General features: G+C 36.5%; 1 protein-coding gene across 15 annotated transcripts in view; it reads right to left on the bottom strand.

Annotated features, from left to right (window-relative positions):
- Positions 1 to 386: 386 nt before the first annotated feature.
- MYCBP2 (MYC binding protein 2) overlaps positions 387 to 17277 on the bottom strand; it is a 290879-nt gene continuing 273988 nt past the window's right edge. For 14 of the 15 annotated variants that reach the window (XM_040487281.1, XM_040487282.1, XM_040487286.1 and 11 more), the window contains 10 exons: positions 15991 to 16092; positions 15073 to 15201; positions 14340 to 14472; positions 13046 to 13149; positions 11625 to 11813; positions 10682 to 10789; positions 9301 to 9510; positions 7777 to 7884; positions 6969 to 7134; positions 387 to 1219 (listed from right to left, as the gene is read on the bottom strand). In XM_040487281.1, the coding sequence (XP_040343215.1) occupies positions 1104 to 1219; positions 6969 to 7134; positions 7777 to 7884; positions 9301 to 9510; positions 10682 to 10789; positions 11625 to 11813; positions 13046 to 13149; positions 14340 to 14472; positions 15073 to 15201; positions 15991 to 16092 (1365 nt within the window). In that variant the 3' untranslated portion in view covers positions 387 to 1103. The remainder of the gene's footprint in view (positions 1220 to 6968; positions 7135 to 7776; positions 7885 to 9300; positions 9511 to 10681; positions 10790 to 11624; positions 11814 to 13045; positions 13150 to 14339; positions 14473 to 15072; positions 15202 to 15990; positions 16093 to 17277) is intronic. The other variant, XM_040487293.1, reaches the window with a different exon arrangement.

The raw sequence follows: 17277 nt of genomic DNA, 5'->3' as shown, positions 1-17277 counted from the left end.
AAAATAACAATTGTCAATTTTATGAGTTAACTATAAAAAAAGATCCACAGAAACACACTGTAGTCTGTGAAGAAGAGACAAGTGATTTTGTTGATGATAAAAGTCCAAAAAGGTTCTGGTTAGTAAGGTAGAAGTTGGTCAATTTCCTAGATGGTTTTTTTTCTGTCTTTGGCATGTGTCTGTTTATTAATACATATATTTATTTGTTCTTCCCAGTGTTTAATTAAGATTCCAAAATGTACTTCATTACTAGTCTTATTTTCCCTAAGAGTTATGAAAGTTATCATTGTGTTGTGTCAGTGAATTTTTTTACAAGGAAAATTGGATGGAATTTAGACCTTAAAGGTATTTAAATTTTATTTCTGAAGAAACACCTCACACAGTTGTTAGACTTTATCACTGTATAAAAATGTACAGTGGTTTATTGACATGTACATTCCAATATGTTTACAGCTGCAAGATAATGAGGCACACTCAGTATTGCACTTCATTAAAATTTCAGGCTCAACTTAACCTAGAAGTTTAAATGAAACTGCATTTGTAATTTAGTAATTCTTATACAGAACAAACATTGATATCTTTATATACAGTGTGATACTTATTACATTTATATGCCAGTCCTAACACAATTTTTTTTTTTAAATAACAGTCTAGGAAATAAACCAGAATATTCTTCTTTTCATCCCCACCCGTGATGCAATTATACAGGATTACAAAAAAAGGCAGTATACAATAAACAATGATTATTTTTCTTTTTTGCTTGAAAGCCAGCATCATTCTTAGTCCATGGGCATGGCGATTCTTTTATATCAATTATCTATAAATGTTCAATGCTTCACAGGCCAATGACGGTAATGGCCACATGCAAACACCTCACAAGTTTGATGTCTTGGTTCAAAAGAAAATAAACTGAAATAATGGGGAAACTTTCCATAGCAAGAATTATGTACATGGTATTTGGCATCCTTCTTGCACTGTGAATGGTTCATTTTCATGGATGTAAAAATGGTCCCGTCCTTATCCTGAGCAGAGTTTAAACTTTACCACATCCACTTGGGGGATGAAGGCAACTTCTTCTCTGTAGACAAAGGAATCTGAGTGTTCTAAAAAGTGTGAGCATTTCTGCACACTCCACAGCCCAGAGCAAATTCTTCCCCAGTGGGTGGATGAACAACATGGAGTGGACATTCAGTTCCTTCTAATTGTTTGCCTTTGGGACCTGTATACATTTTGAAGGAGGCAAAAGCATATAATTAAAAACACACACACATATATACAAACCTAATGTAAATATAAATTACTGATAAGATATTCAAAGAAATAACAGGACTATGGTTACACAAATACAAATTTTAAAAATGACAGAATCTACCTACAACATCTTGCCTAGAAATCACCTCTATGAGCTATAGATTTTATTCTATCAATGAATGAGATACCTCATCTTAAACATTTTTATTTTTTTTTAATGGAAGTACAGTTGACACACATGCTACTTTAATTTCAGGTGTGGAACATAATGCTTCCACACAGCTATACATTATGCTATGCTTACCCCAAGTGAGCCATACCATGCTATTATAATACCACTGACTGTATTTCCTATGTTATACCTTTCACTTTGGTGACTTATTCATCCCAAAACTAGAAGCCTGTATCGCCCACTCCCCTTCACCCATTTTGTGCCTACTTCCCCCACTCAGAACCATCAGACCGTTCTCTGTATATGGATCTGTTTCTGCTTTTTTGTTTCGTTTAGTTTTTTAGATTCCACATTTAAGCGAAATCATATGGCATTTGTCTTTCTCTGACTTATTTCTTATTACTTAGCATAATACCCTCTATGTCTCCATCCATGTTATCACAAAAGGGAAGATCTCTTTCTTTTTATGGCTGCGTAATATTCTACTCTGTGTATGTGTGTGTGTGTGTGTGTGTGTGTACACATCTTCTTTATCCATTTATCTCTTGATGGGCACCTGGGTTCCTTCTATATCTTGGCCATTGTAAATAATGTTATAATAAACATAGGAGTACATATATCTTTTTGAATTAGTGTTTTCATTTTCTTTGGGTAAATACCCAGTAGTGGAATTACTGGATCATATGGTATTTCTATTTTAAATTTTTTGAGAAACCTCCATATTGTTTTCCACAGTGGCTGCACCAGTTTGCATTCCTACCAATAGTGCACGAGGGTTCCTTCTAGTCCACATCCTTGCCAACACTGGCTATTTCTTGTCTTTCTGATTCTAACCATTCTAATTGGTGTAAAGTGACACCTCATTGTGGTTTTGTTTGGCATTTCCCTGATTAGTGAGGTTGAACATTAGATATATCATTTTAAAGCAAAGAACAATGAACAAAAATCGTCATGAAAATCTGTCAGTTCAGTTGAATTGAACACTATTCTGGATGAGAAAATATGGAGACTTTAATAGAATGTTTTTCTGCAGGTAAAAACAAATTTAAATGTAAATAAGCCATGTTAGTTCTCTGAAGAAAACGCACACACTGATGAAATGGAAAGACTGATTATTAAAGACTGTTATTTTAAAAGTATCTGAAGGAAGATTAGTAGAAAAATGAAAATCAGCTTAAATACATGAGTGGTAACATAATATAAAATATAACAATCTGGAAGAAGCACTTAGGGAAAATAGAAACTTAATGAGGCTTAAAAATGTACATAAAACTATACTTTTTTATTTTAAAAGACTTGCTATATCATTGTGCTTCATGTCATGTGTTTCTTATCATTTAAAAAGGACTTTTAGGGGCACCTGGGTGGCTCAGTTAAGCGTCCAACTTCAGCTCAGGTCATGATCTCATGGTTCATGGGTTCGAGCCCCATGTCAGGTTCTGTGCTACAGCTCAGAGCTTGAAGCCTGCTTTGGATTCTGTGTCTCCCTCTCTCTCTCTGCCCCTCCCCTGCTCGTGCTCTGTTTCATTATTTCTCAAAAATAAGTAAACATTAAAAAAAAAAAAAAGTAAAGGACATTTAGCTCCTTTATAAATGAGGAACTTGACTGTGTAGGGAATCCTGGCTGGGCTTATACCTGAATACAGAGTCTCTAACAGCAGAGGAAGAAACAGAAGTATGCATTTGTTTCCTACAGCTAGTAACCAAAACAATAAATGTAAATTTTGACTCTGAAAGAAAAGTATGAGATTGGATGGAATAAGCTTACCCAGATGAATGGGGAATGAGATCTTAACTGAATTTAGCTCTTCTAGGTTTAAAAGAAGGAAAACAGGAGGGATAAAAGGCTAGTGTTTATGAAGCTCTTAGCCTGGCACAGTATGTTAGCTGTTATTACTACCACTGAACAAGTACAAACTGCCTCTATCCATATAAGAGTAAGACCAAGGCAAGAGGGTAAGTATCACACTGAAGACAGGTCATGACTGAGGGAGAAGTCAACTGCTGGTTTCAGCTACCAGACATAAGAGCAGAGGTTAAAACCTACAAAGGTAATTATTCCGGTTATAAATTATAGTGTGTATCAGTACCTGCCACCCCAAATCACACTGCACACTGATATTCTACCCACACTGGTGGGTGGGGGAGAGTTGTCAGGAAGAGGGACACTCAAGTACATGACACCATAAATGATGGCTCCTGCAAACTGCAGTCCTTGTTTTTTTATGGGAGAAAATAAACAGTCACTTACTCAACAAATATTTACTCAGTGCCTAATGTGTGAATGGTGTTACATTAGGTGCTTGAGATGTAAAAATGAATAGTACATGGCCCCTATCTTCAAGGAGTTAGTAATCTAATCATGAAGGTAAAAAATAGTAATATAATCATGATGCTAAAAAAAAATACAGTGAAAGTAAAAACAAAAGAAAAATCACCTGCAGACACTTGTGTGCTTGCTATTGAGGTACTGCTCTAGTATGTCAACTCAATCTTCTACCAGTCATAGAGGCAGGAACTATTGTCCCCATTGTGCAGATAAGAAAAGTGAGGCAAAGTTAACTTAATCTTTCTTGATTCTTAGGTCCCTCATCTTTTATTTTAGTTTTTTATTTGAAAAAAATTTTTTTAACATTTATTCATTTTTGAGAGACACAGTGTGGGTGGGGGAGGGGTAGAGGGAGAGGGAGACACAGAATCTAAAGCAGGCTCGAGGCTCTGAGCTGTCAGCATGGAGCCTGACGTGGGGCCTACTGAGCCACCCAGGAACCCCTTAGGTCTCTCATCTTTTAAATAGGCACAGCAATATTTAACTCTAAGTATTCTGGCACTAAGAAGGTGGTTAATAATTATTTTAGAAAGTAACAGAGGAATGGTCTACTTTAACTTCTTAATCTGGACTCTCGTTCTTATCCATATATTAAAAATTGGAATTAATGGGTTGACAGTGGTTACAGAATCAATCCCTCCGTCCTTCTAAGTAAAATGTATGGCCATCTTCCCTGCTGATTTCACTGTGGGGTCTGCTTTAATTCTATTCCAGTTCTCTATAGGAATGGATGAGTTAATGAGTTAGATGAATGTGAAAGGCTGGGAGAGCATGCCTCAGTCTAAGTGTTATGATCTTAGGCCAGCTACTGAATTTCTCTGGGCCTTAACTTTCCATCTGTGAAGGTGAGAATAACACCAGCTACCTTGTAGGTTGTAAAAACTAGGTAAGAAAATGTATGTGAAAATGCCCAGGATTGAGGTCAGTGCCCTCCTTCTGTCATCTCTGTAAATCCTCTCCTGCCTCATCCCTCTGGCTCATGGTTGTTCCCAGGGTGAAGTCCCTGTACTGGCAGAGCTCGGTGATCATGTGAATGTGTGAGGGAAGCCTTGCCTTTGCTGGAACCTCTCAGCGACTATCCACCTCTGTGTTCTCCACACTTGTTTTATTGCTAGCTAACCTCTTGATTAATTTTAGTGTTTGGTTGTTGTTTTGTCTTCGTTTCTGAACATACAAGAAACTTTCTTTCATTAAGTAAAAATGTGAATTTTCCCTGATGATATTGCTTGCCTCTAAACTTTCTCAACTAGAAGCTGCTGGTCTCTTGAGCTCCTCTGTGTCATGAAGCCAGGAAGCAAGACCGACTCTCCTGGTTCCCATTTACTTCTAGACCACTGACTTACAACTTTCAATTCAATAACCCTCTTCCCGTGAAACTAACATGAGCCAGAAAACTGCCCCTATCGTACTTCCTTCATTTGCTGACCTCCAGCTCACCACCCTCCTCTAGCTATTACATTTCACATCTTTATGCTGGTCATTATCCTAAACACCTAGCCTCACGTTATTCTGATCTTGCTTCTTTCAAAGTCTACTACATCTACTTTAAAATAAAAAATTCTTTTTAGAGGGGAAAGAGTGTAACAATTTCTATTTGCCATGAACAATCTTTTATCTATTTAACATAAACAAAATAGCAAAAGTAGCTATACTTAAAAAAAAAAAAAACCCTACTTATTCTTTCTGAATAGATAATATATTTCTCATGGCTTAAAAATCAAAATGTTAAAACACTGTATACATTGAGTCACCTTTCTCCCATCTCTACCTATCTTCCTGGTTTTTCCCAATAGTAAATTAATTTTATTAATTTCTAGTGTATCTTTCCACAGTTTTTTAAAGGCAAATATAAACAAATATGAGCATATATTTTCATTTTCCCCTTTCCTACAAGACAGCAGACTATATACCTTGTTTTGTAAATTGATTTTTCTTTTTTCTTTAAAAGTTTTCATTAAAAATTTTTTTATGTTTAGTTATTTTTGAGAGAGAAAGACAGTGCAAGTGGGGTAGGGGCAGAGAGAGAGGGAGACACAGAATCCAAAGACGGCTCCAGGCTCTGAACTGTCAGCACAGAGCCTGACGTGGGACTTGAACTCACAAACTGTGAGACCATGACCTGAGCTGAAGTTGGATGCCTAACCAACTAAGCCACTCACACGCCCCTGTAACTTGATTTTTCACGTAACAGTCTCCTACACATCTTTCCATATGAGTACATAGAGACTCCATCCTCATCACCATTTTCTCTTTTTGATGGTGCACAGTACTTAGTGTGTAACCACCCTCCTGCTGTACACCTGGGTTGCTTATGAATTTTTATTTTTACAAGCCATGTTGCAATGAATAGTCTTGTTTATTTGCTTTTTTTATTTACCTCACATATGTAGGTATATCCTCAGAAGTGGGACTGTTGAAAGGTAGAGGTGTTAGCAATTTTGACAGGCTTTTTTTTCAGTAGGGTTCTAGCATCTGCTCTCTGATAAGCAGTGGATGAGAGTATGTTTCTCAGCTTTCCAAAGATTGTGGATTGTGCTGTAAGTACTTTTGCATGTATTTTCACCAATTTCAGATATATCTCATGTAAAATTCTCTTCTTTGGTCACATTTACCTCCCCTTCTGCTTCCCCCACTTCTGTGAAGCCTGGTACTCCACTGCATTGGAACCACCAGCCTCCTGACCTCTTCCAATCTTTTGGGTTTCTTTTTGGTTTCATATTCCTATTTTTCTCAGCCTGGCCTCTACACACAATTATTTCTCCTGTATTCTCAGCGGCTTAACTCCTTGGCTTTCCTGATGCTCCCTACGCTGCCGATTCCCAGCCTCTCTCGATCAAATCACTTGTCCGTTTTATGGTGCTGGTTCCAGACTTCTCAAAAAAAAAAAATTACAAAATCCTTTAAAACTATTCTATTATCAATTCATAATTCAAACTTCACATGGCCCTGTAGTGCGAAACAGTGATTTTTTTTACTGACTTCCTTCTTCCCCAGGTGCCGGTTTCCATTACAACTCTTGACCCCTCATCACCATGGTGATCTTTCTACTTCACTCAGAATGTCAAAAGCTTACAAGGGCCAAGAAATTTGCTCTGATTCTTTAGTCTAGTTTGAACCGGATTTCTACCACTTGGAACAGGGTTCTCTTGTGATCATTAAATTAAACTCGAAAGTAAATACATTACAACAATGTTTTTAAAAATATTAAAAGCATACCTGCAGGACAGTGTGGTAGTTCTTCCTTAGGAATGCTAGTCATTCTTTGAAAATCATCATGACAAGCATTACAAAAATGTGTTGTTCCAAAACAGAAAAAGACTGCCACTGAACAGCAGTAGCGACATTTATACTCCAAAAAGTCTGTGCCATGTTTTGGACACATCTATAGCAAAAGAAAATAAACAGACACAAGATTATAGTGAGTCTATTTCAATTACAGTTAAGACGGTCATATATGTAGCTTAGTGATTCGTATCATGTGAGTACGCATAGCTCTCAAAACTGATTGGAAAACTGAGGATATATGCATTGAAAAATTAATGAATAAACGCATAGCTCTGCCCAAAAGGTCTGGAGAAGGCCCTAAATTCTCATCTCAGATTCATCATAGCCAATCTGATTTAATAAGTAAGACAGTTGATTTCCTGGTAAATTTTTCCTGGTCAGCCAAACTGAATGGTTAATAATATTTAATCTATCTCTCAGTCTCACAGATGTACTATGAAGATTTCATGGAAGTGAGGTAAACCTAAAAGTGTGACTACAGGTTTGAGAAAGTGAAATACATAAATTTATTACTTGTTGAAATATGGTGATAATTTTATTTAAGACAAAATTATAAAATGTAAATGCCATCCAAGAAAATAACATATATGAATTAATTTGAAAAATTATACACTGCTATAAACACTGGGCAAAAACTTGCTGTATTATTCCCACCATCTTAGTTATATTATTATTTTTGAAAAAAAAATAGGAGCTTAACATATCTAAACTGTCTTTTCTATTAAAATGTGCTACCCACCTGAGCCCTGGACACATCAGAACAGGCACCACAAATGAGCTCTCTGGGATCATAATCATCCCCTTGTCCAGCCTCAGCATCGCACCGAGCTTCGCCACCAAAATATGCCTATGCAGAGAACAACAACAAAAACCTTGTCATGGAAGATACAGTATGAGGATACTGAAAGTAAAATCAAGAGGTCTTAGAAAATACTATTATCTATTAGACTGTCCCCTGCAGTGCCCAGTGGATGCCCATATAGTTAAACTATGGGTATGAAATAAAGCTACTTTAATCTGGAATAGACTCATGCATACAGTAGGAACTCCAAACACTGTACTGTCAAATTAAAATAACAAAAGAATGTATAATATTCCAAATAAATATAAAAAATATATTAAGTAGTGAAGAGAAACTGCTTTCTCAGGGCAAAGTTTGAGTAATTTTTCTCATTTTGAAACATTAAATGTTTCCTTCTATTGTTTTGATAATCATGCGTGAGAATTTTCCAAATTTTAATACTGTAGTAGTAATAGTAGTGGGGGAGGGACAGAGAGAGAGGAAGACACAGAATCCGGAGCAGGCTCCAGGCTCCAAGCTGTCAGCACAGAGCCCGGCACGGTTCGAACCACAAACCATGAAATCATGACCTGAGCTGAAGTCGGATGCTCAACCCACTAAGCCACCCAGGTGCCCCTTGAGGTTTAGAAATATTAATCTGCTAGTAGCAATGTAAGTGTAAAGGATGGAATGGTGGGGTTCGGGGCTCCACACAGGGGGCTCAGTAAGAAGGCTACTATAATTACCAAAGAAAATGATTAGGGTTGCTGAAGATGTAATAGAAAAAAAAGAATTCAGAGATATTTAGAGACAGAATTGATAAGACTTTGTAAATAAAGACCAGACACTGAGACAGTCAAAGTTGATGAATGTAATACTTCTCATGTGGACTTTGAAGTATCTGTGAAAAAATTAAAATGTCTGGTAAGCAGTTAAATATTTGTATCTAAGTCTCAAAAAATTTTCAAGGTCAGAATGATACAGATGTTTGGCGAACAAGAGCTCTGCAAAGGTAAGAAGGTTGTAATTAGGCAAGAATACAGTGCTGAGAAACTAAATCTATACAGGGCAGGTAAATGAAAACGAGCCTTGTAAAGGAGTTAAAGACAAATAACCAGAAATAAAGAGTAGTACTTTCCAAGAGTAGCATCTTGGAAGCCAAGGAATTTTATGAGGAAATGGTGGTAAGAGCAAGTAGGAGAGATTTATTTAAGAACTAACTGGATTTGGCAAACAGGAGATTACTGATGTGAAGTGGCTTGTGTACAGAAATACTACATGCTTTGGAAATAGTTTGTACAGGTTAAAAAAAATCCCAAAACAAATTGAGTAAAAAAATTCAACTTAAAACATAGTATCAAGCTTTCTCATTTTTAACTTCGGCCTTAAGATATAAGAATTCAGTATCATTATACAATTCAATTCTTAATCACATAGGTAATCTCTAGTTCTTATAAATTCCCATGATAATTTACAGCATACCTTTCTGCATTTGTAGCAGACATAATATGCGTATCTATTCATGGCATAGCCAGCGGGGTCATTATAAAATCTCACACCAGGCGTTGTGATAGCTTCACTCTTATGCAGACCTTCGTATTCCAATCTCATTAAGGCTTTTCTTCTGACATCTTCATAGAGATCTTTTATTGGATCAAGCAGGTCTTTTAATACTATATGATTTATTTTGTTCTGAAATTTAAAAAATGAACATTCTTTAACAGAATCATTTATTTATGAATTCAACAAATACTTAAGTGTGCATCTAAGAATTAAGCACTGTGTTAGGAGATAACCAGAGAGTGGACATTTTCTAAATAAAATACCGTTTAAAAATAATCCTGTAAAACCCTCACAAACCCACATTTTTCCAAGATCAGGGACAATGGGGGCAAATGAGACATAAAGCATGAAAATTCTGTTTCATTATCTTCATATTTCCTGAGTCTGAAATATATCTTCTGTTGCCTTAGCTCTTCTGGGAATAAAAGGTTGCCTTGCTGCCACAAATAAGACCCGCTCCCTCTGTGTGAGTGTCCTGGTTCTTTGGGGTAGGGTAGATGAAGAGGTAGTATTTTGTATATCACCTTCGTATATCATTTCCTAAATGTGACCTTTTCTGTGGCACCATATAAGAAGAGAGAGAAAATTATTTATTACAATATTTTTGATTGTTCCTCAGTCTAACTAAACAATGATTGCAGCAAGTCTTTCCATTTTATACCCTTTATACCAGTCTGCACATCTGAAGGAAATAGGGAGAACTTAACAGAGGAAGGAATGAAGAATTACTAGAGAAGGCACTGTCAGTCACATTCTGAAACAGGTTTTTTGTTCATCATGACTGGCTGGCCAAATCAAGTTGCTACTTTGTTTACTATCTTTAAAGAGATTTGTCAAAATGTTAATAATCTTCTCCTTGTTTTACCTACGCTCTAAAAGAATTCGTCTTATTGGCTCTGAAAACCCAGACTTCATCTTTATTGGCAGGTGTAAGAAGCTACAAGCACCATAGACTCATTCATTTTGTTCGTCACCTGCTGTCGTGTCTCAGGATTTGATGTGCAAGTGGTGACAAACAGCATGCATGATGATGTCTAAATGAATTTTCTGATGCGATTTGTTTAATTCCATTTAAACAGCTTTTAATGGACACTTACTGTTTTGAAATGCATTATAATAGACAGAGGGATCTTATAATATTCTCTGGCACACCTGGATGAAAAGAGCAGAAACTGGTGGGGAACGGGGGTAAAAAAGTAAATCGAGAAGGACACCAAGATATGCTGACATGTTTATTCTGAAAGATGAAGGTAAAGATAAAAATAGATAGAAAGTAGACAGTTTCTGATTCTCTCCATACCTTGCAAATGGGACAAGATATAAAGCCAAATGTTATCCTTGGACCAAGCCATCTGTTTTCCAAAACTCGTCGGCAGCACTGTAAGTGGAATACGTGACTACAGTCCAGCTTAAATTAAAAAAAGAAAGGGATATAAGCAAATGTGATAACAATAAACACTTGAATAAATGGCAGATTATTCCATGTTCAATGCAAGGTGCTAGTTAAAGCAGGTAAGGGAAAAATCAAGTTTAGAATAATGAAATTTCAGATCTTCTCTGTTATTCATGAAATATTATAAACTATATCTTCAGCTTCTCCCAATTTGTTACCATTCGTGTATTAATGACACCTTAAAAGAGTAAGCCACGTTAGGGAGCAATTTAAAATTATTCACTTTTGTTTCTGGTAGAAAGAAGGAACTCCTGATTTAAAGGTTTAAGATTTATTTTTTAGAATATTCATTATTTTGCAGTCGTAAAAACTGAAAATATAAACAAGTGGTAAAAGTTTTAAAAACTTATTTAGCAAATTATAACTTCAATAATATTACTAACATTATAGATGTATGCAAATGCATTACATATATAGGTATGTTTATCAATTGCATAACGCTACCATTCTGGGTTTCGAAATTAAGAAGAGAGTGGCTACTAGATAACCTTATTATTTTTTCCTCCCTTAAGAATATTTTATACATTCTATTGATTATACAGATTCACACAAATCACAAATTGTGAGCACACAAAATGGAAAAAACATAAAGGGACAGAATTTGCTCTTCAAGAAAGGGAAGATGTTAGTGGGACATTTTCTTCCAATGATATAAAATAGGTTTAAGTGATATAAAATAGCTTAGTGGGACATTTTCTTCCAATGATATAAAATAGGTTTAATAACAAATATATTTATAATTCCCGTTTTAAATTCTAGACACTTGTAACACTTTAAGAGCTGAGACAACCTGAATGGCTGGTGCTGCTGAGAGCGCCTCAGTGAAACAGATCATGCACATGTCATCGGCATCTTGCTTCAGCGTCGTGGCACTTTTATCACAGCCGTGGAGACAGGGCAGACAGTGCTCTTCATTTTTAACACCTCCACATGGATGGCCACAAGGATGCGTCTTACTACAGGCTATCTTAGCATATTCCTATTAAAAATAAATTATGATGGCATTCAAAATATCAAAAAGGGCATATCTCCTGGTAATTATATCCATTATATTAATTTTCCAAGATATTTCCCACAGGAAATACACATTGAGGCTATGTAACAATAAAGTTTTTTTTTTATTCTTCATTTGAATATAACTTAAAGATTATTAGCAAGGTTTTTAACGTGTAATTTTTAAAAAAAATAGAATTTATTGTCAAGTTGGCTAACATGCAGTGTATACAGTATGCTCTTGGTTTTGGGGATAGATTCCTGTGATTTATCACTTACATAAAACACCCAGTATTCATCCCAACAAGTGCCCCCCCTCAATGCCCATCACCCATTTTTCCCTCTCCCCTCCCCCGCATCAACCCACAGTTTGTTCTAAATTTTCACTTCACATAAAGAGAATGCTGATAAAAAAGTGAAATATAATTTTAGTGGATTTATTTTCATGCATAGTCCTGAAGCAAAAAAATTCCTGATATACAATCTCCCAATTACTACCTATCTCCTCACTACAATGGGTATAAAAAATATACAGGTATCTTTCATAGCTGGACCCTATTCGAATTCTTGTTAACTGAATTGAAGAACTGAAAATATTTGGATAGCATGGAATATGTGTATGGATGTTCAGGACTACAGAATTCTTAAATACTGGAAGTTTTTTATAGGGAAATAAGTGAGTAAAGTGTGTAAGAGGTAAAGAAATGCAGTCCATAGACTTTTTACCTGTTTCTAGCACAAAAGCAAACATTAAATATGTATTATGGTGGTAACTGATAAACACACACAGTCTGGTTCAGGCTTGAGAAACTTATGTGATCCATTCTCTAGCTCTGATAAAGAATTTAACTCTTTAAAAAGAATTTTTTTTTTTTAATGTATCTTTATTTTTGAGAGCGACAGAGCATGAGTGGGGAGGAGCAGAGAGAGAGGGAGACCCAGAATCCGAAGTAGGCTGCAGGCTCTGAGCTGTCAGCACACAGCCTAATGCAGGGCTCAAACTCATGAACCATGAGATCATGACCTGAGCTGAAGTAGGATGCCCAACTGACTGAGCCACCCAGGTGCCCCAAGAATTGAACTCTTGACATGAGGAATATACTAACTTAGAAAACTGAAGTGATGCTTAACTCTAACTCTTATTTATATGCAGTAAATATGTCCTGAGGGAATACAGGCTATTCCTTACTGGGGCAGCCTGTCTAACTGTATACTCACCTGGCAATCGGCATCAGAACATACACTGCCAACAGCAGATAACTCTGTTCCACTCCTGGAACCACAGAAGCGGCATGCTTCTGAGCTACTTGTGGTGGGTTTGCCTAGGTTCAAGCAGAAAAAGAAAAATCTTCCTTAAGGATATGTTTTCTACATATTTTAATACCCAGCTAAATAAAAAAACAACAAGAGGACAATCAGGTATGTATCAGTTGCTATCACTAGAAAATCAGCCTGGCAGTTTTACGGAAGGGTTGTAAGCAGTCCTAATTATAAAGGAGCTAATCACAAAAAAGGGACAAGAAACTAAAGATCTATCTGAAGCCAAACAGATAGGAGGTTGAGCAGATATGGCAAATCCCCAGCTCCAAAAACACAGATAAATATATTTTGCACATACAAAATATAATACAAATTAAGTAAGAATACACAAAAGAAAGATAACTCTTTCAGAACTACTATAATAAAATTACAAGGCATAAAAGAAAACCTATCATCAGATAATATGAAACTTAAAACACAGAAGAATTCCCACCCAAGGAACTGGAATTGACAGAGCTATATGAAAAGGAAATTAAATGTCTGAAATCATCAAAGATGTAACAGAATCCAGAAAACAAAACAGAACAACAGGAAAAAGAATAGGAAGATTTGAAAAATGTAGACCAAGCACATTTGAAAACACAGATACAAAAATAAATATAATAGTAATACACAGAATTCAGCAATATTTACAGGAAAAAAATTTTTTTAAGGATAGTTTAACTCATGCATACAAGAATGGTTGAACATTAGAACACTTACTAATGCATTATATGGCCCTATTAGATGATAGCAGAAAAAGAAATCAGCTATGAGAAAGACCATGCTCTTATAGCATGAAAAATTACTCTTATTTAAATCTGTTCAGATTTGCACTTAACTCCAACATCACAAATCTGTGTCAAATGGCAGACTACAGACGTGCTGGAAATTAAGAATTCATAAGATTCAATGTAACTTTAAGCTCAGAATATAACCAGATTTACTTTAGAAAAAAAATCAAAAATGAAAAATCACATGTTTTGGAGATAAAATGACTTGCTCATGGTAACACAGCTAGTGAGTGACAAACCAGGTTTCCTGACTTGTAGTCTAGTGTTCTCTCTCCTAGATAACAGTGTCTAGTAAATACAATAATACAGTGATCGGTGATGTCATAGTTACCAGAATATACTCAAAATAATCTACATTAAATAATTCACATCAGTATCATCCAGTTCAGTAGTCACGGTTCGATCTTAAATCCTTTTACCTGTGTGTTCTCGGAACTCCACCATTGCCTTCATTGTTTTTGAATCTGCTAGAGCCATCAACCAGAACAATTTGGTTCTACCACAGCCTTCATGAAGGTCAACCTTTATAGCTTCTTCTTCCTCTTTGAAGACCTATTGATTCATTAAAGAAAAGGGGAAAATGTTTTATTTATCACTAGGAAAGAGGAAGTGTAACATTTAATTGCTCAAAAACAATAATGGCTTTTCTTCATGAAGCACTCTAAGAAGTTTCAGATATTTCCAATCTTGTCCTGAATCTTCACAACAACCCTGTTTTTTTTGAATGTGGAAATGAAGTCTCAGAGAGGCTAAACGACTGTCATTTTACACAGCTGGTAAGTGACGCAGTTGGGAACGCCACTGGGGTCTCTGATCCCATAGTCCCCTTTTCCCAGTACACCGAGCCTCCTTCCCGCATTTATTTCAAAATTTATTTGGGGCGCCTGGGTGGCGCAGTCGGTTGAGCGTCCGACTTCAGCCAGGTCACGATCTCGCGGTCCGTGAGTTCGAGCCCCGCATCAGGCTCTGGGCTGATGGCTCGGAGCCTGGAGCCTGTTTCCGATTCTGTGTCTCCCTCTCTCTCTGCCCCTCCCCTGTTCATGCTCTGTCTCTCTCTGTCCCAAAAATAAACAAAAAATGTTGAAAAAAAATTTTATTGGATGTATCTTATGCTCCAGATGCTGTTCTGCGTGTAAAGGCAGACATCTTCACCTGTCTTTGATGAGTTTTGGTTCGCCGATGAAGATGAAGGAACCTGTCACAGTCGGTGCACAGATTTCCACACACGTTGCACAGAATGATGGCTGCGGTTTCTCCATCATCGTGGTTGTCACACATAGGCTAAAATAAGGCATTCCCACATGTCACATTACAGTAACAAGAAAGTTTCAGACACACATACAAATGGAATGTGATTTATTCACAACAGTAATGTTATTGTTTTGAAGTCTATTAGGAATTTAGAATCTGAACATTAAACAGAATTATGGCAAGTGTACTTAAATATAAAAATCCCTCCAAACCCCTAATTTAATAATTAATGTGCTGAGCAGTTTCAATGATTAATAAAATAAACATGTATGCTTTGACTAATGACTTAAGACATTTCCTCCCCCCTGTGTTTGAACATTCTGGTATGCTAAATGAATAAATTATTCATTTTGAAACTTAAACATTAATGAGAAAATGTTGAAAGGGCCTATATAACGTCTTCCCTTCCAGTGAATGTAGGCACACCTAGCAAACCTACTTTAAGTACTGTATATTTGTGAACAAATGGTATGTCACGGTGCCTCTTTATTTCCTTCTTATCATAAGACTGGGAACATTTAGTGTAAAGCCTAGATATATAATGAGAATGTGGCTAAAAGCACATTTTGATGTGGTGCAAACATGGCTCAGAGAAGGGGAAAGCTCTTTTATATAGTAATTAAAGCCCCTAATAGACTATGAAGAAAGGACCCTAAGTGAAACAGATTTGTGGGATGAGCTGGGCAATGTGACAAAGCTTTCCACTAATTGTGCAATTTTGACTCACAGATTTGTTTGTTTTTTAAGCTAAGCTAAAGCTTACTTATAAAGAAAAAGAAGACACGAAGACGGGTTTTTATAAAACAATTCTGATCTTACCATTTGTTTCTGCTGTCCATCCTTTCCCATCCATCTCCCCGAGGAGAGACGATCTACATGGTCCTGATCCAGCACGCACAGTGATGCTAGAGCAAGCCAGAGCTGTTAAAAGGAAAGGCTGTCACAACACTGAATTTTTAGAAAAGACTTGTAAAACAGTGACTGCCTGACCATAACAACAGCTCAATGCTAGCTGAATTTGAAAATACATGGATGCCCAGTGGTACTCCAGTTTTCCTTGATGTTGTACCAGGCACACATGCTCATTGCCGTATGTGTCATGCACACAGTAGGCACTCAAATATTTACTGAATAAATCACTGCTGCTCTGATGAACCATTCTGTTTTTTACCTGACATAAAATTATCCCTTATTGGGATATATAAACACTGTATCAGTAAACAAATTTACATATTGAATGTTTATGGTACCAATGCCTCTTGCAAATTTTTCCAACTAGCATCACCTGCCTGAGGCACTACCTTCCAAGGAAGGTGGTACAATCGTTGTCTAATTTTACACAGTCCCATGAGTAGGTAGGTGGGTACCTCTTAAATTCTTCTGGATAATAACAGCTCCTCAGAAGTCTCTGTACACCTCTAAATGCCTAGCACTATGCTTGGTATAGTCTGTCAGAAACAAGGACGTGTCTAACAAACTTCAGAATACAGCCCTCCAAAACAGTTTAAAACTTTCTGGGGCTTAAAGGATTAAAATTCAGTTTTACATGACACATTTCTTCATTACTAAAAAATAGTTAATTACTAAAAAAGTGCTTACGAGTGAATAGAGATGAAGAGTAAGGCAGGGAAAAGTTAGAAAAAGGGAAAAAAAACCAGATAAAGAAAAACAAAGTAAGCCAGGAGAGAGGGGAGTGCAGGGTGAAGAAGTGTACGCGTGGAGAAGTGGTGTGGTCAGAGTAAGCTTCACACATCACCCTCACTAGCAGCAGAGTGTCAGGTGGCTTTTTCTTCCCTAGAGAAATACAATTTGTCTTCTTTTGCAGACTTGTGAAGATTATCAAGCTATTTCTGCCAGTGTTTACTTCTTCCTAATGCTGACACACTGCCCTGGCTTCAAGGAAATCCCTAATCTCTTTTGGAAGTATATGGGACATGAAATTTGGTAGGTTAAAAATCACTACAGATGTCTCATCTGAAGAATGCAATCCTATTCCCCAGCTAAGAGATTCTTCCCCACCCTGCTCTGGGAATACACTTTTTACTTTTTTAGAAGTAAGGCCTATAAATCCAGTAAGTAGGCTCTACTTTAGAATAATTGGGCAGT

The sequence above is a fragment of the Herpailurus yagouaroundi genome, unplaced genomic scaffold (assembly GCF_014898765.1).
Source record: "Herpailurus yagouaroundi ecotype Mexico unplaced genomic scaffold, PumYag 164, whole genome shotgun sequence".
NCBI lineage: Eukaryota > Metazoa > Chordata > Mammalia > Carnivora > Felidae > Herpailurus > Herpailurus yagouaroundi.
The sequence above is the reverse complement of the archived record's forward strand: the minus strand, read 5'-3'. Positions and strand labels throughout refer to the sequence as shown.